Here is a 22,393-nt window from a genome sequence, read left to right on the forward strand (position 1 = left end):
GCAAACTTATGTCTTCCCTGTGTTTCTAAACCAGGGAACTGCAAGGATGCAGGTTAGCATTTTAGTGTAGATTCTTAGCTAAGCAGGAAAGATAGAGTACAGTCTGATTCATGGAAGATATTTCTGTAAAGGAACTTCCTTAAGATACTTTTAATAAATTCTAAGTGCTGTGATAGTTTAGTTGGATTCCTTGTAAATAAATATATCCCTATAATCCTACATCCAGCTCTAGGGCCCCCACCACAAGAGAGATGTGGAACTGTAGGAGCCAGATCTGGAGGAGGCCACAGAGGTTATCTGAGAGCTGGAGCACCTGAGCTATGAAGACAGGCTCAGAGAGCTGGGCCTGTTCAGCATGGAGAAGGCTCCGGGGAGGCCTTGTGGCTCCTTTAGGCACTTGAAGCTGCTCTAAGAAACGTGGAGAGGGGCTTTCTACAAAGGCCTGTAGTGACAGGACAAGAGGGAATGGCTTTAACCTGACAGATTTAGATTAGATATTAGGAAGAAGTTCTTTACTGTGAGGGCAGTGAGACACTGGAACAGGTTGCCCAGAGAAGTTGTGGCTGCTGGATGGGAGGACTGTTACAGATTTATGAAATGAACCTGAATAACCCATTTAAAGCTTCATCCATTCATGCAAAGAAGTCATATACTTGCTGCTCAGCTGAGCCCATCTTTGAATTTATTGATGTAAAGCAGGCAAAATTCTCAATCACATATCAAAAGCACTACAAATGTAATTCTTCAATTTGTGTAGCAATGGATCATCACATTAATTACACGTTACAAAGAGCCAGCAGAGTTCTCAGACTTTTCTTCCCTAAAATGACTTTATATTCCCTGAGGGAAAAGTTACCTGTCTATCCATATCTTATTCCTCTACGCAGGACCACCAGAGGCAGTGCAGGGCCAACTATGGAAGTGCTTTTTTAGGTCAAAAGGGAACTGTATGTGGGACATGGGGAAGAGCCTGAGCTGGACAAGCATGTTTGTGTGAAGGAGAGCTTGTAGATGTGATATCAAAGCCAGAGCTCAGGCAGTTGAAGAGTTGAGAAGCATTTCTATTCAGGAAAAAGAAGAACAGGAGGCATTAGGCTCAGTTTTGGTTTGAAACATCATCTTTCCCTTCATGAGGGACTACTGAGTTACTGTTGCACAATAATCTCTTAGCTCTGCTATGCTGCAGGAATCCAGAGGCTCAAGAACATCACAGAGGTACATGGCTCCCATCGTGCCTCATTCACAGCACCAAAGCTTATCACATTGCTTGTGCCACACAAAGCTTTGTGTCGGTTCCCGTTAGCTCTCTATGGCAGAGGCTCCCCTCCAGTCTTCACCTGCTCTGATACACCTCTATAAACATTGTTGTTAAACTCTGCTTTGCTAATAGTTAAACTCTGCTTTGCTAATATGTAGAGACTTGTGCTTTTGAGAGGATAGTAAAGCCTGACTTCCCACAAGTCCAACCTGCCATCCAGAGATGGTGGTGGTTGACCTAAAATCCAAGCTTTTTTCTTTTTTCCCCTGAAAGATTTGAAAGTGCCAAGAGAGTACCTGTGTTGGAATAGTTGCAGGCAGCTACTATCCCTCTTGTCTGGTTTCACTCACACAGTAATATCAGAAAGCTCTGAGGTGTTATGAAGGAGAAAGTTAAACATTTTATGAGAGGGAGTTCAACAGAACACACCTGGAAAGAGCCTGAATGCAGACAGATCTTTAGGACAGAGTCTGCAACTTGTGCCTGAATGGAGAGGAGGCCTGATATGGAACTCGGTTTATCCCTGTATTGGCCCTGGCCCCACACTTTCCTACTAGCTATGTTTAAAAGACATAACAAATTGGGCAAATTAAGGACTCAAATCCAGGCCCTGTTACTGCACTGTATGTAATCAGGGTAAGAGAGAACTTTCAGGAAAATATACCAGAAAAGCAGTGTCCTAGGACAAAAAAGCTCCCAAAAGCTATGCATTATCAGCAGGTTAGCTTTTTCTTTCCTTGTAGAATCAGCTAAGATACAAACTCCTGAAACAGCTCTCTGTATTTTTTGGAAGGAAATCATCATCAGATCTCTTGACTCCTCAGGTACTCTTACCTACCATCAATGTCTACCATGGTTTACAGCAGAGCACCCCTCCGCTCCCTTCACCCACACTTTGATTGGTAAGCGTATTGCTATTTAGCTGAAGCACAGAGGAAAGACTTATGCCATCGAGTGAACAGCTGCTGCCTTCCTAATAAGTCGCTCTGTCATCGGTGAATTTGGTCTCATCACATCACGTTCTCTCAGGAGGCACCTGAGAAAGAAGGCGTAGGAGAGAAACAGGGAGATCATCATCAGTATCCTTGTAAGAGAAGGGAAACAGTATGTAAAGACCTGCTCTCGAGGTGAAGGTTTCCCCTGTTGGAAATAGTTGGCCTTGGCAGTAAGTTTAGGCAGAATTCTCAGCATTGTTTTCAGCACTGGGAGAGATTGAAAATGAACACCCAAAACTCAGAGTGCACAGAAGAATCGTTATTGTATGTAATTTTAAGTTTCAAAGAGACCTCAGGAGGAGAACAGGGAAGGCTTCACATTGTCCCAAGGATGCATTCTTTTAAGAAGACCCAATCAATACAACACAACATCCATGTGGATGAAGCAGCAACACCTACAATTTCTACCAAATGAGACTCTTGTGATTCATACTAAGGCAAGCTCACACATCAGACTCTGCAAATCTTATTTCCCAATACAGCAGCTGTCATCATTTGGACAGATCTGATTTTCAGCACTTCAGAGAGAAGTTTAGCAGTCCATTAGGTACACTGACAAACAGGCAGGAGGCCATGTTTTAAGACAGAACCATTTGAAAAATCAACTGCCCTTGAACAAATACAGACCATTCCTCCAGACTGCAAAAGTGTAGTTTTGGAATCGGAAGCTATGTTACTGGCTGTCCTAGTTAAATGTTGCTACAGTTAACATAAATGCTCCTGTGCCCAGAGAAGCTGCAGCTGTCCCAGGTGTTCAAGGAGAGGCTGAAAGGGGGTTTGAACAACCTGACCTAGTGGGAGATGTCCCTGCCATGGCAGGGGGCTGGAACTTGATAATCTTAGGGTCCTCCAACCCAAACCATTCCATGACACGATTTTAGCCTTAATTTATTGGCTTGAGAATACCTGCTGCTTCATACTTTCAGTAGTACTACTACTTCCCCAAATATCGAGCAGGAAAAATACTCACCTTGCAAGGTTTTGTTTGGCTTGTGATTTAGAATTTAGAGCTGCATGAATCAGTAACTGGCTGAAAACATCTCTCTGAAAAATACAGAGTAGTAAGTAACTTACGAAGTACTGCTGGTTACAGTGTCTTGTTTTCCAAATTATTAAAACCACTGAGGAAGGAAAGGTATTGACAAGCAAATATAAACAGCCAACACTGCTGATAGTGTTTGCAAACAGAATTTAGCCACAAGCACAGTTTAGCTTTTCACTTTCTAAGAATGAAGGGTTGTTAATAATGCAAGTGCCTAATGGAGGCTACTGAAAGAGGATTAAGTAGCATCAGAAAGTCTTAATGATGTTTACCTGAGCATTACTGCCTCCTACATCGATCAGCTGATAACGGATTGGGTACAACAGGTCTACAGCTTTGTCACAATTTCCATTTTCAAACTCTACAAATGCCTGGCACAGTGGCAACCCCAAACTAGGTGCCAAGGAAAGCTCATGGTCTTCACAAGGTGCTCTGTAGAATGAGAAAGGGTTTAACTCCTGTAAGTCAAATTATGAATACACGTATTTCAGTGTCACTCCATCATAAACACAATTTATTTTGCTGTACAAAGCCTGATGTTTCAGGTACTTCATTTAGACAACCTGCACTAAAGTGAAGGGTGTCCCTGCCCATGGCAGGGGCATTGGAACAAGATGATCTTTAAGGTCCCTTTTAACCCAAACCAGTCTATGATTCTGTATCTTTTGGTGTGGCTATGTTACTTTCATCCTCTTGTTAGTCACCAGTAAATCAGTTTTCATTCTTCTGAACAGAGCTGCGAAAGGCCCAAGCCCAACCCCTCCTGCCTTTGCAATGAACAGCTTTGGTCAGAAAAGTGAGAACTGCACAGTTTCTCTTCTAATGATCTGATCAGAGAATCCTGCTGGTAGTTCTTTGACTGTCCTCACCTCTGCCAAAAGTGGCCATCAGTCCTTGCAAAGAGCTCACCACACAGCACAGTGCCTGCCTCCCCATCTTTCTAATACGGACTGTCCTCCTCATGACAGCTCTCAAAGTCTCTTTCATTCTAACCATGACAGACTGCTTCTACACCCATGAACAGCAATAGATTTTAGCTAGCTCTGAAGATACTGGCTTTTCTTTCCTGTTTTAGTGCTTATATCCTAACCCACCTAAGAGTGGAAGAGGCAGAGAGCATGACAATATGCCTGCAGAGTAACACAGACATTCTAGTGGGCATCTCTGCCAATATTAAAAAAAAAAAAAAAAAGAGTGAAAAATAAAGTAACCAAACTGTAGCTAAAGAGCTGGTTTTGGGACAATGTGGAACTTAGTTTTTCCACTGCTACAGCAGCAGCTGACAGTGATCAGGCCTTAGAGGTAGTGCCATTTCAGTGCCAAAAGGTTGGCTGGCAATATGAGGACAGGAAGGCTTTCTATCCCAAGCAGTATAAGTGATTCCTGAGAACAGAGTGCACAGCTCAATGCTTTAAATTACAACTGTTGTTTAATACAGATTCTTCTGTACTAAAGTTTTCCAATTAAGTCTTTAACATTGAGGAGCCTTAGTCACCGGCATCTGTTTTGAGTGCTTGCAATGACAGCCAAGAGTCACACTCCCATGCTAGTACCTTAAATTCACCAAACACAGACATGCTCTGTGTTCTCCTTTTTGAGTCAGTATTATAAACTTCCCATTTCTTCCACTAGGTCAATGTTGACTTTTCAGTATGCAGTGTTGCTCTATGTGTTTACCAATTCTTCAGCAAAACATGGCACCCTGGAAAGTCAGAAGTGCACAAGAGACGTGTCTTTTAAGTAAGCAGTTTGAGATGGCTAATGAAGAAAATGATGAAACAACTCTTCACTTAAACGTTGGCTCCAGCTCTCTGATAAAATGCGCAGAGACAGAAGATTCTTATTTTTTCTTCTCTCTTTCAAGTGACCTGACACGTTGGTTCATGAAGAACAACATACCCCCTGCACCAACTGTAACATTTCTATCCCCAAAAGTAAGCAAGTGACAGCAACCACCAGAGAGCGCCAGGGAGTACCTCACAAAAAAAAATTCTTGTCAACTCCAAATTGCAAAGGCTGGGAAAAAATATTAATGAAAAGCCAAGGATGACTGTCGTTTGTGCCAAAGTTTCATGACTGCTTTTTGAAACACATACAAAACCCATCTTAGGTATAATTTAATTACATTCCTGTGATACACATAAATTAATCCACTAATCCAATCTTTACTATGATCTCCTCATCTCACAGTGTTTCCTCAAATAATAAAACTAAACTTTGTAAGACTTCCACCTACAGCTAAAAATGTACAGCTGAATTACTACGAAAGGCTCAACACACAAGCAAAAGGAAGCTCTGGGTGAAAGGTTAAGTGGCATATGTTCATTAAAGCTTCCCTGAAGTGGTGTGCATGTGCAGTTTTAATACTTTATATATACTTACATCTATTTATGTACTTATATAAAAGATATTTACCGTTTTCTACTTTAGTCAGACACGCTTAAGATTGATTTGACAGTTAATTTTAAAGAATAGTTACAAAACCAAGTATGTTTATTTTTTACTACTTTTGATTGACGGCTATTACAGGAACAAATAGTGACAATTTCAGTACTCCCTCCTTTTTGAAGGCAAGCGAAGCAATAGATGATGAAACAGAGGTAAAATGGGGGAGAGGGAATTGCATTTAAAGCATCTATATATATCAACCCCTTCAAAAACTTGAGGCAATTTACAGTTATTTAATACATAAGGGAACACAAAAAAAAACATTGTTTAGATGAAATACTTAAAATATTCAAATGTTTCAAATAATTTAATTTGCGAGCAAAATATTCTCTATTTTTACTTTAGCAGTACTTGAAATTCAGTTTCCTGCAGAGGTACTTCTCACACATCAAATACTAGCTACCAGAATATCACTACCAATGTTCTATTATAAAAGAACCTTTCAAACCAGAGCCATAAAAAAGAACCACCATAGACAGCTGATGTACATTGTTGAATACCCTTACTAATATAGAGGTGAAATACTTTGTTCATTGTACGTAACATAGCTTAATGTGACCTCACCAAAAGGAAATAGGCAGCACCTGTTCAGTTGGCGTCCATGACTTCCAGTATGAGATCTCTGCTTAGCAAGGTAAGAAACCCCTCTAGACATTAACTCAAAAAATGAATAATTACAGGGATCTCCTAACTGGAAACTGACCTACTTGAACCAGACATGTTCCAGTGACATGCTAGAGCAAAGAGCATGCTGTAGTGCTTTGCTTTACAAAGCAAAGCCAGAGACATTATCAGAGGATAAAATAGTTAAACAGAGGATAAAATAATTAAATACAATACTTCCATTCACTTGCTTACTTGGCAAGTTCCTGAAGAGTTGTTAAAAGCTCATCAGTAGTTTTGTGGTCTTTGGCTCCAAGTGAGGACATCAAGAAATGTACATCATTGAACAGAAGAATGTGATCTCTGCTGTGCTTCTTTGTGAGCTGGAGAACATTGTTCCACCTGTCTCCAAGCTTTACACCTAAGAGTAAAAAGTATTTTCCTCAGTAAAAATATCACATGCAAAAGCATGACTTTGCAATATACTTTCAGCCACTCAGCCTAATCAGCATTGCTACTAAACTCAAGAAATGGCAAAATGGCAAAATGTATACAGTAATGCTTAGCTGCAGCATGCAGTATTTGGGCAGAGTTTACTGACTATCAGTAATTTATCACAAATATTCTAGACTGCATTATGTGAGGCTCTGGCTTTATTATGGCACTGCTCATGTGTATATTTCTGGTGTCCTCAACATAAAAAGGACATGGAACTGTTGGAACAAGTCCAGAGAAGGGCCATGGGGATGATCAGGGAACTGGAGCACCTACTGTATGAAGATAGGCTGAGAAAGTTGGAGCTCTTCAGCCTGGAGAAGAGAAGGCTGCGTGGAGACCTCATAGCAGCCTTCCAGTATCTGAAGGGGGCCTGTAAGGATGCTGGGGAGGAGCTCTTCATTAGGGACTGCAGTGGTAGGACAAGGGGTAATGGGTTCAAACTTAAACAGGGGAAGTTTAGATTAGGAAGAAGTTCTTTACTGTGAGGGTGGTGAGGCACTGGAGCAGGCTGCCTAAGGAAGTTGTGAATGGTCCATCCCTGGCAGTGTTCAAGGCCAGGTTGGACAGAGCCTTGGGCGACACGGTTTAGTGCAAGGCGTCCCTGCCCATGGCAGGGGGGTTGGAACTAGATAATCTTAAGGTCCTTTCCAACCCTAACTATTGTATGACTCTATGATTCTATGTCTTCTTGGAGATGAGGTTCCAGTGAAGCATCCGTAGCAATCAAAAAAACAGATTGACAAGATGGATTTCATAAGCAAAGCCAATATATCGTTAGTGTTTTAGCAGAATACTGTAGATGTCCATCTGTCTGTCATCCCCTCCCCTTCATGAACTCTAGTGTATAAACACTAGCTTAAAAAAGTAAAGGAGAAATGCCACTGAGTTAGCAGAGTACACAAAAGCCAGAGGCTAATACATACATACTAGCAATTTCAATCAGTATCAAAATAGGAGGTTAAGTATCTAGCATGACATTTACTTCAAGGAAGCTCTAGAGATTTTTAGACGATTATGTACTTGATCACTCAGCTTCCAATCTCCAGGGACAATTGAAGTGTATTTTTCAAGGAAAAAGTATGTGACCTATGCTAGCTTGAGCTGAATGAAACACCATAGTGGCATGGGGGAAAAAAAAAAAGAAGCTCTCGGGAAGAACGAAGGTTATGGACATTAAGAATTTCACATTCAGGCTTTTCTCAAGAGCAGAATTTTCTTCTGTAACAGAATTCCTCTGTGACACTGACCAAGCTCACTCTGTAAGTGTATTTCAATACTTCTTCAAAATGCAAGGCAGGGGAAGGGGCAAAATTACAACTCTAAAAAAGAATGGCAGGTGGATATCCTACCTTCCAGATGAAGCCTGTACAGCATTGAGCAGTTATCTACTATATCCAGCATACTTTCACGTGACAGACACCGAGGAGCAATCTGTAATCACAGATATTCATAAGCTGCCCAACTGATGGGCTAGTGGGAACTTAGTCAGATAATCAAACTTATTCTCACAGTACAGTATTAATTTTATCTTTTTATTCATTGAAAAATACCTGTTTTGCAATAGCCCTAATTACATCCTTCCTGAATACAGCAATTTGCAGTGACAAACACACTGCTTCATTTGTGCTGTCTTTCCTGTTACGAAGTCAAACTCAGTAAGTATGGAGAGTCACCAAGGCATTCCATGTTTTCCAAAAAAATGCATAAGTATTACTTCACTTTGGCAAGGTTAGTGGATAGTATAGCCCAGCAGCTTTCTATTCTATATATTTCTATTCTACAGCTTCCCTATTTTTATAACCCTTACAAAGATACGTTATCCGGGAGTTTTGATATTGCTTATTTACAAAGATTGCCTTGAAATCTAGACAGTGAAGAACTATAATAAATTAGCCAGGAAAGAAAATATATGCTTCTGCTGACTTAGTGCCATACATGCAAAATTCAGTTCTTTGTAAAGGTACGTTGAGACTTTATAGGAAAACAAACAGTACCAACACTGCCATTGTAGCTCTTTCAAGTACAAGTGTAAGAAACACTTGAACTACATGAGAGTCTTTTGAGCATTTTACCCAAAACCACTGAGAAATACTTTCCCTTAAAATCTGTAACAACAGATGTAAACAACACACACACATACATGGCACTCTGTAATAGGTTTCAGTCTCATACAGAAGGAAGAAAGCATGTATCACGGTTTTAAGCTAGCTCTCGGTAAAGAAGAAAAAGGCCCTACTCACATGATTGTCATAAATTGTCAAAGCAGACTCATATTCACCCTGTGAAAGCAAACAAGCACTGCATGATTAACAGTCAGATACAGTAACCAGAAGTAGTAACCAAAAGACACGCATACAATTAATAATGTCAAAATACTACTTCACAACCGCCTCATGACTTCATCAGAACAAACCAAGTCAAAGAAACCTTGAGGTATTAAAAGAACGACTGAAGTCTGAGATAAACCAGGATTTACTAGGCATAATATTCAGTACAATTAGGTTTCATTTAACACTAGGCACTAACACTGGTTTAAGTTACACATGAAGAAAAAAGACAAGGTATTACCTCTCATTTTAATGCTCCTTTCAGGGATTTTTTGCAAAAATTAGTGCATCCCACGGTGTATGCAAGGAGGTAGGAAGCAAAATAATTTTAAGAAGGCTACAAAAATGTTGCATACATAGAAGGTGGCAATATAAACAGGCTACTAGACTACTATCAAGAATAATGCTCCTTCTACGTTAATAATACTGACCACAAGGAAGTTACTGTTTTCTGACCCAAAGTACGCTGCCTTCTCAATGTCACATTTGTCTGCCTAACGAACTGAATCCCAAAAGTGCTAAGTATTATTAAATCCAAGGGAATTCTGTATTGCAACCTGAGAGGCTGGGTAAAACTGCAACCGTTTTTAAAGGGTTTCAATAACACGAATTACTAACATTAAAAAAATAATGACATTTGTGACCAAACTTAGAGGTTACTGCCTCTGTCTTTTAGTCAGATTTTGGGGCCAACAAATTCATACTGAATTTGAAGAGATTTTTGCTTAAAATCAGAGATCCAAGTTGATCCCTCTATCAAATAACTGTGCCAAGTGTAATTAATGAGACTATTTCATCTTCAAACATGCAATAATCTCACAGCAATTTTTCAACATTCTTACAAAGATCCTGGAACTCTGACCAATGTAATTAAAAGTTCTCAAAATAACTGTAATAACAACTAGCTTGTAAACATAGCATTGTGCTATTTTAGAAAAACACCCCTTTAAATAGCTGAAAAGAAACCTATAGGTGTTAGGTCTTCATTTTTAAAAGGAAGCATTAGGTGAATGACCTATCTGAACCATGAAACACCTATATGAAAATATCTCATACCTTTTCAATGAAGTATAAAGCCCAGTGCCAGTAATTATGGCAAGCAAGCATATCGCTGTTCTGGGGAAAAAGAAAAGAAAGAAAACATTGTTTACAAAGTAACTTTCCATTTAAACGTATCTAGTCAGATTTCTGTTTCCTTCTTCAATAAAAATGAGTATTTCACGAGATGGAAAAGACAGAAGAGACAAGAACTTTAAATTGGCTGGCCAAGACACCGTCTCATTTGGTATGTTTGCTCTTGCAGCTACTCAGGCAGACACCTCAAAAGCAAGGTTTCCCCCACATCATTTTCCAGAGAACAATTTAACTTGGATGCCTCAGAATTCATTCTTTTGCAATGTAATTTCTTTTGTTTTTCTTAGGGGAAAAAAAAAAATCCCATCTAAAACCTAGATGTCTTGTGTAAAGTAACCTAGATAGTGGAAAGAGAAACCCACCTTAAGAGGGCCATTCATCCCGCCCATCTAGACACCTATCTCAGACATAGAGAATCACTTTGTAACTGTGTTCTACTGGAGAATACAGAAGATGCACTTGACAGCAAACACATTGGCAGTTCATCAGACGAGATGAGTATTTGCTGGACTGTACCTACTCTTCACTGTCCTTTTCAGCTGGCACCAAAACTCAAATACTCTTCCCCAGCCTGCACTTCAAGACAATGGCACTGCGGTTCATTTTTGTGAGTGCATTGAGAATAGACAAACAGGCATACAATTCCACAATCCTTTGGTGAAAATTAAAATACCAGAAATGTTCATCCCCCTCCTCCCACTCTCTCTCCCAGTGCTGTAGTTAAACTTAACGTTCTTACAAGTGGAAAAAGCATCTTCATGGTAACATCTGTAATATTCCCAGCACATGTCAGAGCTTTATGGGGCTAAGATAAACATTCTGCTAATCTTTATTTGTTTAATATTAAATCACAAACCAAACCTGAGCAACTGAAGTAGTGAAGTGTTTGGCAGAAACCTGAAAATATCAAGTTTAATATCATTCTATCATTCCAAATGTCATACAAACACGAACGTGTGATTACCTCATAAACGCATCAAAACCTTTTTACTGCTGCTGATTCTGAGTTCTGAACAAGATTAAACTGCTAAAGGAGAATAGGCTTCTAGATAACTAAACTAAAGAAATAAAAGCAGGCTATGAGAACTTACCACAACAGCTCGGGAGAAGACCCACTGCCATTTAATAGTAAGCCTCACTGGCAGAGAAGTCCTCTCTGGTAAGATAATTTGCCCCTTTTGATTTTGGGCTGAAATGTACATTAAACTAAATGGTACCTGATTTTTTTAGGGGGTGGATAAGCAAGCAAAATAAACCATTTTTCTAACCTTGGTAGTTGTAGGAATGATGACTTAAAAGTGGTCCAAGCTATGTATCCCTCACAGTATGCCATTTTTTCCTGCCTCCTGCTTCAAAAGTAGCACAGATAAATAACAGCTCCTCAAGTGATGGTTTCTTCCAATATGCAAACTTTGCATTGTTTGTAACATGTCTGAGGATAGGAAGGAATTGCATGCAGAGGAATCGAGAACTTGGCTGGAGGAGATAGAGGAGATCTAAATGGAGGTTTTTCAGAGATGCTACAAGAATATTTACCTTCCAGTTGGTTTCTGTTTCCTTCATGAATTCTAACCCTTTCCTCACCTCTGCTTTCATCTCATTTACATGAGCTATAGTATGAACAGACCATGCATCCGTCTTATTTATAGCCAAAGCCTGCAAGTGAAAAAAAGAGAAAGCTTATGAACTTTATTTAATAGTATTTAACACTGCTGATATAGAAACAAGAGACTACTTTTTACTTGCTGCAGGTACCATTCCAACTATCCACAGCCAGGAAGTTTAGTTTGGACAGAAGACAATGTTTATTGGCTGACTTCACTTCCCAGCTTCTACTGCATAGAGATTAACATCTGCAGAACACTTCAAAATGCAGGCTTTGATGAAGACTATCAAATGATATTTTATTTCACAGACATGCACCAGTACCAGCTGTGAAAGAACTGTGTGTACAGGCACAATATATTCCATGACATAGTGCCTTGCAGGTAACCATGTCTTCTTCAAGAACACAGCCAGCTCCGAACATTCAGAAAATTCCTCTTTCTGGCTCCAACAACTCCCACTAGGTTTTAGGCATTTTGCAAGGTTAAACATTAACTTGGTAAATGTTAAATGTTAATATTTAGTCTTTGTTGTCACTTTCAGCAATTTGATGCAACAGACATTTTGCAAAAACACCCATGAGAGATTAATTATACCTGAGATACCTGGAGGACAGGGATAATCCTGGGGGCTGGAGAAAGTCAAGCATAATTATTATCTTCATAAAAATGAAATAGACCAGCCAATATTGATCCCCAGGAACACTGTAAAGTTAACTGTGCTATAATCCAGAAACAACCATCTGGGAATAAAGGAGGGGGAACCCAAACAGGATGGATTGTCAAAAGTAGATTACATCAAACCCATTCAACATTCTTTAGCGGGAGTATACAGTCAATTACACTGGGGGGAAGCAGCAGATGGGATAATATATGCACTTTAAAGTGGTGTTCTGACACCATCTGACAAGGTATGCTCATAAGCAAATGAAGGAAATACAGTCAAGATGAAACTGCCATCATATGGCAAAGGTGTGCAAATCTTTCTAAAGAATAGTTACTAATAGTCTCTCATGAAACTGTAAGCATTTCCATGTTAAGCTTTATCTCTTTGCTACTTCTACTAACAACTGGGATGACGGAGAGAATCAGGTCGTGGCATTTGTGCAAACCACCACCCAGAGACAGACACCATGTTTAAGAATTCTGAAACCTTTTAGCACCAATAGCAGGCAGCTTACCTCATGGGCAAGCTCCTCAGCACGATCAAAGAAGTTTGTTTCCATGAGTCCAAAAGAGTAGAAGCCCTTCACATAGCTAAGCAAAAAGGGGAAAACACCAGCCCATCATCCATTTAGAACCAGATTTCATCTAGGACTGAAAACCATATTCAAATAGCATTTAACTCAAAACATGCAAGTTACAATGAGGGTTCAAGTTTGCAGAATACAGAACAACTAGCCAGTTCTCAGGGGAAATGAAAGGCCCAGAGACACCAGCACAGGAAAGAGTAACAAGATGTATGTCACCAGTGTTCTGACAGCTAACATTTACATCTTTGGATAAACTGGAATTAAGAGTCACACAGAACAATCTGATCTCCGTAACAGTTGCAAGATGCACAATTAGGAGGATGGAAGCGAGACAGTGCTGTCACCAGAGCTATCTGAGCATCTCAAAGGCTGTTACATACATACCTGATGCAGTCATTTTAAGAAATATTGAAATGCTTTTTTTGCAAATTCATAGCTTGCAAAATACCACAGGACATGTTTGTGCTTCTCAAAATATATGTTGGGGTTTTGGTTTCAAACTCCTACAGCACAGGAACTATTAAAACATGTGGGGTATGTTGCAAAACATTTATTCCATGGATTGAGATGAATAAAAGTTGATTTATTTTTTGCCCACATATCAATTAATGTGTTGACTCTACATACCTGTAAGCTTGATGATAAGGGGTAACTACCAGGGTTTTATACTTTAAGAAAAGCTCAGCATATGCGTGTTTCCTGTTGCTTTACAATTGTGCCCACTAAGTGGACAACAGCCTGCACTTTGGTAGCATAGTGTCTAGAAAAGTTTACAAAAATGCAGTCAAAACTTCTAAGTTGTCTGTCTTCCCCAGCATTGTAGTTAAAAAGAACTAAGGGGATTAAATTTTTCAGAGCTGAGGTAAAACAGCTGGAAAAATGAAACTCCTGATACTACCCTCTGCGCCATAAAGATTTTGGGGTACCTCAGAGAGCTTCGCTATTATGTTGGCATTCAGTCTGTATTCTCTGCACTGTTAGTGAAAAAAAAAAAAAAAAAGAGATAAGGCTGCATTTGATGTAGATGTACAGCACATTGGTGTACAGCAACATTCATTATATATTCAAAAAAGTCATGCTTGCCTGTGGGTTGTCTATTCATCTACCTCAGAATGTTAAATACATGCCTTGACTGATAATTTAATGTTAACTTTTACATAAAGGTAAAAACTTTCAAATAATTTAACAGGTCTTAAAAATAATTTAAAAAAATCATCCCAAATTAGTTTTTATTAACAATTCACTTGTCAATAGATCTGGATTATCCTCAACTAACTCTGGGAAACTGAAAGTTCAGGTCTGAACTAAAGACATTTTAAAAAGTTCTGCCTTCCTCTGTCTTTGCTGCACCAGCTGTTAAAACTATATTCAAAAGTTTTATTTCAGAACTACACTTGGGTATTCCAAGTTACAATTCCTTTCTTCCTTCCGCTGCTGTGCTCTATCACTCACAATGTGAGCTCCAAGTGAAAAATTGTACCCATAAAAGCTCAAGAGTTCTGCCACTGCCCTCAGTGAGGATGTGATTTTATCCTGTGGGATACATGTCATGTGCTGTATTTGACAGCAAAATTTACTAATTGAGCCTCAGCTCACTTAAGAAAAAAACACTGTCAACAGGGATACAGAAAAGATGTTCTAGCTGTGGTCAGGTCTAATTCACTTATAAGCCCTTGATTTTGTCTACATGTCTGTTTGCCAACAGATCCTGTTATTTAGATGGGTCTGAACTTAGAAAGCACAAAGTATGTGCACACCAGATAAAGAGCAGTTTTCAAAATGAAGCATGACCCACCTACTTAGTGGAATATCAGGTGTCCAGAAAGGATAAACCCGGGCAACAGAATCTCGCATCTGTATCTGATATCCCAGGTAGAAGTAAGTGTCCTGAGAAAATTTGAGGGCTAGCAGGTCAGTTGGGTGGCTCTGCAGAATCTGCTCCCAGAAATCACAAGCTTTTGGAAGCTGTCTAGAAATAAAAAAGTATTTTAATTGCTGCAAGAAGGCACACACATGTCTCTACTGTTAGTTCCGAACTCATGCTATTCTGAAAAATACAAAATTCAACATCAAATTATGTTTGGATTTTTTTCTTTGATGGAATTTCTTAGTCTTTATAAAGTAATAATGGCATTATCTTCACTGAGCACCTTCTGGGAAATCTTCTGAAAGATATGCCCTTGGGTTACAAGTCACTGTAACGCCCAAGGAAAATTAAACAACCTTAAACCATAAATCTAATGATTTTCCTACAGGGTTGAATAGCTTTTACAGAGAGAGATCTACCACAATTAGCCTAACTTCACAATCACAGACACCTTCCCTCCTACTGAGAAACAAATCCATAGGAACAGGGTTTCAGTAGCTTCGTCTTTACCTTTGTTAAGAAGTATGTGAGGTACAACCATGCTCACCTGTTTGCTTGACAAATAATGAAAGTGAAGCGTTAGCCCATACTTTCTGCAGTCACGTAAATTCATTATACTGAATGTAACAATGAGCCTTTACAGCACTTCTGACCCTCTGCTGTCTTCCTATTTTACAGGGGAAACAGTTTTTGACACAGGGGGACAACAGAGAGAATAAAAGTCTGTAGCTTTGCTTTTGTGCATACAAGTCTGTGTTCTATTATACTGGACCCTACTGTAGTCAAATGTTTAGCATCCTAGTCCTAAACCACTATTCCACTGATGGATCTACGACATTTAAAACATGGAGTGCTTAATGATATGAAGCAGTGGCAAAAGAGCACTTCCCCTCCCACAGTGCTGCTCACTGACTAATCATGATGCTTACAGTATGGAGAGATAAATTGAAGGACAACCACTGACATCTCGCCCTTTGCTAGATGTCAGTGCATGTGAGGCAACACTACTGCCAACTGTCACTTCCACATGTGGCAGCTAAACCTCTTCAGAGTCCTTTAAATGGGATGATAGTGGACTTACCCACTTGCAAACATGTCCAATGCTGATACATGAAGCTTCTCTCGCTCAGTCAGTGGCTGTGATTTTGAAAGCATCATCATCGTTCTCATTGCACTGTCCAGCTCTTTGTTGAGCCGCACTGAACTTCCAGTACCAATCAGCTCCAAACCATTAGCAATCACATGTCCCATAGCTACAGAAAACAGCACAGTACAAGTTGAACTGTACGGCACTACATTCATCCCTACATAAACACAAGAGTTGTTTATTTTGAACAAGACTGACTTGTACTCACAGGGGTCCAGAAAGTCTTATAAGCCTAAAGTTCTTACAGGCTTTTCATGAAAGCCATTTAAAGGACTTGAAATTAAAAGCAAAAGAAACCAAGCCCAAACACACAAAACCATTCCAGCCTGCTCTAGATTCTGAAGACTCCCTACAGAATTCTCTAAGCCATCATGTATGTCATCAGACCAAGACACCAGGTATTATCCAACACTTTTCATGCTATGAATTAAAGGTTATACTCACTAAAATTTGGATCTGCTGCTTTTAACTTGGAGAGACATCCCTCAATACCTCCAAGGCTCTCATTATTGGTCCAGGTTGCATACTGGAAGAGGCACAGAAAGAGAGAGAGGCAGCCAAGGAATGCTCAATGATATTGCTCTTCATTTTGTTCTCCTGGGCACTTAAAATTCAAAAGCAAGCAATGCAAATGACAAAAAGACAAACATTGCATTCCGCTAGAGTTAGCACAGTAGCAAACCAGAAAAAGAGTTTTCTTTAAGACAGTTTGGCCACCTGCAGAACTAATACCCTGGATTTCTATGTGGTTTATGTTAATGGGTTGATTCTCCAGTATCAAGCAGCACAAGCATGCTGGCTGTGACCTTCCCCACAGCAGCAGCACCTGGCAAAGCCCTGTGCCAGGAGGGTTTTCTGCTGCCTGCTAATGGCTGAAATACTCTGGCAGCCTGACTCTGAGGCTCTCACAGTTGGTAAGAAATTTGAAGGTGAACTACAGCAAAGACTATTTCATGCACAAATTCCTTCAAAACACATTTTCTTAAACTTTTGGGTCATACCTGTGCCAGCACTGCATCAAATAGCTTACAGGCTTCATTGCTAGTAGTGGATAGGACAAGTCCAGCATCTTGCCAGGCCTGCACAACAAGCGGATACAAACACACTCATTTTGCATACTTGTTTTCCAAACTACTCCAGAATTTTCAAATTGATCATGTACCGATATTTTTGCCAACTATGCTTTAAAAAAAAAACCCCAAAAAACAATAAATAAAAGCTGGAAGGACAGTACGAGCAGACACACAAACCTTTATTTTGTTGTAGTCACATATAAGAATTCAATTAGTTGGAGTTAGCAGTGGAAATAAAGCAACAAAAAGTTGTAACATATAATAGATCTTGATGGGTTACGCATCTCATTATGAGAGACTCATTCTTAATTCATTACAACTCAAGTTTTGGCTAGTTCCCCTGCTGCAGAAACATCTAATGTGAAGTAGAGACATGGTAAAATAAAACCCTGTTCTTTTAGAACTGAAGTCAATACTTCAGGTATCTTGCAGGCCAAACAGCTTGGCAGAACAAACCCACCAAGTCACTGGAATTAAAGAACAAAGAATTTGGGCCACAGATTTGTACAGAAGCCTTACAGAAAGGGGTCACACACAATGGCTTGGGTTGGAAGGGACCTTAAAACTCATCCAGTCCCAACACCCTGCCATGAGCGGGGACACCTTCCACTAGAGCAGGCTGCTCCAAGCCCATCCAACCTGGCCTTGAACATTGCCAGGGACCAGGCAGCCACAGCTTCTCAGGGCAACCTGTGCCAGCACTTCACCAGCCACAGAAATCAAGCAGAGTTTCTTCAGAAGCTATGCAACACTGACTGAGGTGCTACATCTCCTGGTTAGCTGCTGAAAAATGAAAACAGCTCATTAGCTGGAATGGTGGAACTGAGCTGGCAGCACCGTTTCATGACTGCCTCCATGACTGCTCTATTAAGTAACTCAGGCAAACAGGCATGTGAACTCCAGTTGTTTGCAGGCCTTCTCCCTTACACAGGATGGCCACACAGCCACAAAGCCTGTCATTTGACAAGCTGAGGTGCTTCCCTCAGCAATCTATTATTCAGATATTTTTAATATGTTTGGGTTTATTTCCAGTAATCACTCGTCATTCAGCATTCTGATACTGCAACCATCATTACCTCTACAACTGTTGCTCAAGCACAAATTTATATTCAGCACACCATATACATTCCTGTCTAAGCATACACACATTTGAGAAACTGCCCCAGTCACTTCAGCACCACTTTCACTCCAGAACTGAGAACATATAGGATAGACATTAAAAAAAAAAAAAAAAAAAAAAAAGAAAGACCTGGGGCAAACCAATTTAGAGTCCTCCTAACAGGAGATTAGTCCTTGCAGATACTGCAAAAATTCAGCTCATCTCATTTTACACTTTAACGTAATTCCTCGTTCTAATGACCCAACTTTCCCAAATTTTAAGTACCTAGGCAATGACATCTTTGTTAATATATTCTAAAGCTTTCCCACTGTGACTGGATTAAAGGCTCACATTCCAGCAGCTCAAGCACTTGAGTGTTCCAATTACAAGCCTGAAAGACTAGACCCGAATATAAAATTACAGATTTTCTTTACAATTCATACTGTATCCAGAAACAGTGTAGAGAGAAAAGTTGAGAGGGTAGCAAGGTTAGGCCTGCTACTTACAGGCTACCTTTCACAGTGCCCTGAAAAATAGACCAGGAACCACTTTCATCACCAATCATGCTCCATTTGAAGATGCTCCATCTGAAGCAGCTCTTTGCCACTGCCCGTTTTGCACAACAGCTTAAGGTACTTGCCAAGTAGAAAATGTAATCTGGTTTTGAGATTTGTTAATGCTACAATTATTAGGAATGAAAACATTTCTGTATCATCAGAAAAAACAGCAGAAAAAGGTTTAGTAAAAAAAGGCCTGCACCCATGATTAAGGACACTGCTGATCTAGCTGAGGTACATGCTGTGAGAAATGGTCTCTAGATAAAAACTTTTCTTGTAAAAGTTCAGGGAAGACACAGCTGTGAAGCAGCTATTTATTAGCATTTTTGCAAAAATGGGTGTCCTAGCAAGTAGGCACACACAGCAAAGGCAGAAGTTTTAAATCTCCTGTCCCATCCACAAGTTCCCTTGTTTCCCCATTGCTTGGGTACTCCAAGGTTTACAGCCTATCCACTTACGTGTTAACTGTCCCACCTCTTCTGTTTACATCCCCCCTTACCCAATTTCGTACACCCCTTCCTCTTATTTATCTCCTTTTACGGTTTGATTTTATAATTCTCTGGCATACATGCGATACCCCAACTTACTGTTTAACTACAGAACCAGTTTACACCAGCTTAGTTTCATAGCTTGTACAAAGATAGCATTCTTTTTAACCACAGAGTCTGTCACCCAAAGATGACACTGTCTTTAACTATAGTGCGTCTGGTTTAAGTCATGGTATTTCAAACCCTTTGCTTCATTCCCTTAGTAACGTAACCCCAGCCCCAACATTTCCAAGCCTTAATATTGCAAAGCCCCATCCCCAGCATGTGAAAACAATACTGTTTCTCTCATACACGCTCCTTCTACCCACTCTAGCAAGCCTCCGCTCTGCCAAGCCTCCAGCCCACATAACTCATTCCTCACTGGAAGACTCACACTGCCAACAGCAGGATGTCAGCAAGGCTCTTCCTGGTAGCACACCAGGACAATTAGCTGCAGGGAAGAACCACCCCGTAACACCTGCTGACTCCTCAGAAAAAGAAAATATCTGCTCCAAACCTAATCAGTTGCTGTCACCAAGAACCAAAGAGCACAGAAGAGCTGGCAACCCTTGTCCTCTGCATCATACACAAGTGGTCCTGCCCAGACTACTTGGTACACTCATGCCTTGTGACTTGCCTGTACTCATATATCAGATTGTGACTGAAGAAATCCACAAGAGAGGGAAAGGAAGTAGGTAAAACTCAGCCAGAAGACATCACAAAACATTACCAGCTCCCCTTCCCACAGAAGCTGCCTTTAAGTTGTGTTACACAGATTTCCCACAACCTTTCCCTCTAATTCCAGAAAAGACTCTATGATGCCTGTTGCAGGAGAGTGCCATGGCGTTGGCTCTCCTTACTGCTTCTTGGCAAGACCAAAGCCCTGCCCTTTCTCCTGCTTTAGCGTAAGAGTTTAGTCACGAGATCTGCTGTTTATTTGTATTTTTTTCCCTGCTAGAATCCCATCTGCATCTGAGAAATATGCTCTCTGCATGCTGCTGTTTGCACATCCTCTATTACTTGAGTGGCAGTTCCCCAGGGCTCTGCTGCTCACGAACCTATGACTCTGTCAGAAGGTCTTCAAGACTTCTGTTTACTTCCCCTTGCCTAATTAAACAAAAAAATAACAAAGGAGTGACAACATGAACTTCATCGGGAAGAAAGCGTTCAAGTAACTAATCAGTAACTAGCCCCTGCACACACATTCTGAACCCTTGGACTCACAGACGGTTTAGAGCGGCCCACAGAAAGGGCAGGTGCGACTGGTGTGCACTGCGAACAAGACCCAGAGATGTTCAGCCACGAGTTTGCTCCCGCGGTGGCAGACAAGGCTGCAGAGACTCGCCCCCACTTTCAGATCCCACCAGCAGCCTCCCCCCACCTGAACCCACCCGAGTGGCAGATTCCACGGGCTGAGGCAGACGCGCTCTCTCCAGCAGAGGCTTCTCCGCGCCCTCCCGCCAGCCCAGGCCGCCTTCGCTGCTCTCCCGTCCCAGACTCAGCGCCTCTCCAGCCATCCCCTCCCCTCCCTGCCCGGCTTTCGGGCGGGCCGGGGCCCCTCCAAGGCCCACACGTAAGGACTCCGCCAGCCACAAGGGCGCACGCCGGCAGGGGCCACGGGCAGAGCGGCCTCGGCGGCAGGGCCCTGTCGGGCGGGCGGCTCCCGTCCCGCTCCCCTCAGACCTGCCCTCACCTTGCAGTCCCTCAGCGGCACCATGAGCCCCGCCAACTCCGCGCTTCTTACACAGAAGGAGGCGGAGGCGGGTCTGGGCCCGGCGCGGCAGCGGGGAGGGGAGGACGCTCGGCCCGTTGGCAGCCGCTTATCCCGAGCACTCGTGCCTCGGGGGGGGGGGGGGCGGGGATGCTGCTGGCGGATGCGTTTCGTGTAGGTTACAGCCGCCGAAATAGACCCCCCCTCTGGCTGAGCACAGGCTAACAAACATGAGAGAAGTGGCCTGGCATCTGAGAATGGTGATAAACCCCTCCCACTCAGAGCATAAGGAATGGGAAAAGACCGGACGAGTTAGCAGGGTGCCAGCCAGCAATTAAAAACAGAGCTTCACAATACCGCATTGCACTTATATGCAGATGACTTTGTTAGGGTGTCCCTTGGGAAGGCATCAACTGTGGACTGTAAAATCCTGTTCCAGCGTCTGGGGGTCTTTACAAGACTTCTGTCTTGTAAAAACGCACCTGCACACGGGTCACCCTGGAAACCCTGAAACTTACAAGTGAGGGCAGGCTGTGCAAGTCAACGGGGAATGTTGGCTGTTTGGAAGGGAACTCTGGAGGCACGCTCCAAGCCTGTTTGGAGAGGAGATGCTTTATTCTGCGCAGGGTGCTCAGTGGTGCATTTCCACAAAGCAGGTACACCCGATGCGATGTGGGCTTCTTCCTCACATTCAAACACAAAAGTTGCAAGGCAGTAAACCCCCATTTTTGCAGTGACTGGTCAGCAATCTCCATTCATTGACTCCTACATTCTCTCATCTGTTAAAGACACAGTGTAGATTTATTTCACCACGCGTGTTCTGTGGGCAAGGGTCTCTAACCGCACAGGTCCTGAGCCCCCACGTCACCGAGGTGGGCCTTGGTGCTGCCAACAGATGTGCTTCGCGGAGATTACTGGCCCCCAAATACTTGTTTCTTGTGGCATTGTGTATACCCCCAGGCGATCTGCTGTTTCTACCATGAAACACCTTTCTTACCAGCTGTGCCAGGGAGGAGGGTGAAGAGCAGGTTCTGGTTCCAAACGGGAACTACCCAACTGCCAACATCATAATGCACTTGGGGGGGGGTGGGGGCGGTGGCAATGGGGGGTGTGTGTGTGCTATGCAGGAGCCCTTGCAATCACAGCCCCTGTGATCCCTCAGCTCAGTTGTCCTGCATGCACGCTAGAATGGCAGCTCTCCACATTATCCTGCTGCTGCTCTGCTGCAGGGCTCGAGGCTCAGGGGCTTC

At 41.7% G+C, this 22,393-nt stretch overlaps 1 protein-coding gene across 1 annotated transcript; it reads right to left on the reverse strand.

Annotated features, from left to right (window-relative positions):
* Positions 1-650: 650 nt before the first annotated feature.
* TTC38 (tetratricopeptide repeat domain 38) lies at positions 651-21,315 on the reverse strand. The gene is made up of 14 exons (XM_065672622.1): positions 21,126-21,315; positions 17,178-17,255; positions 16,621-16,702; positions 16,111-16,282; positions 14,958-15,131; positions 13,091-13,166; positions 11,842-11,961; positions 10,228-10,287; positions 9,085-9,123; positions 8,194-8,275; positions 6,602-6,767; positions 3,568-3,727; positions 3,224-3,297; positions 651-2,294 (listed from the first exon to the last, which is right to left on the reverse strand). Exons 1-14 carry the CDS (start codon positions 21,147-21,149, stop codon positions 2,201-2,203), a joined length of 1,401 nt encoding a protein of 466 aa, XP_065528694.1. The 5' UTR covers positions 21,150-21,315; the 3' UTR covers positions 651-2,200.
* Between the last annotated feature and the right edge of the window lie 1,078 nt (positions 21,316-22,393).

This window comes from Lathamus discolor, chromosome 1, assembly GCF_037157495.1.
Source record: "Lathamus discolor isolate bLatDis1 chromosome 1, bLatDis1.hap1, whole genome shotgun sequence".
Taxonomy (NCBI): domain Eukaryota; kingdom Metazoa; phylum Chordata; class Aves; order Psittaciformes; family Psittacidae; genus Lathamus; species Lathamus discolor.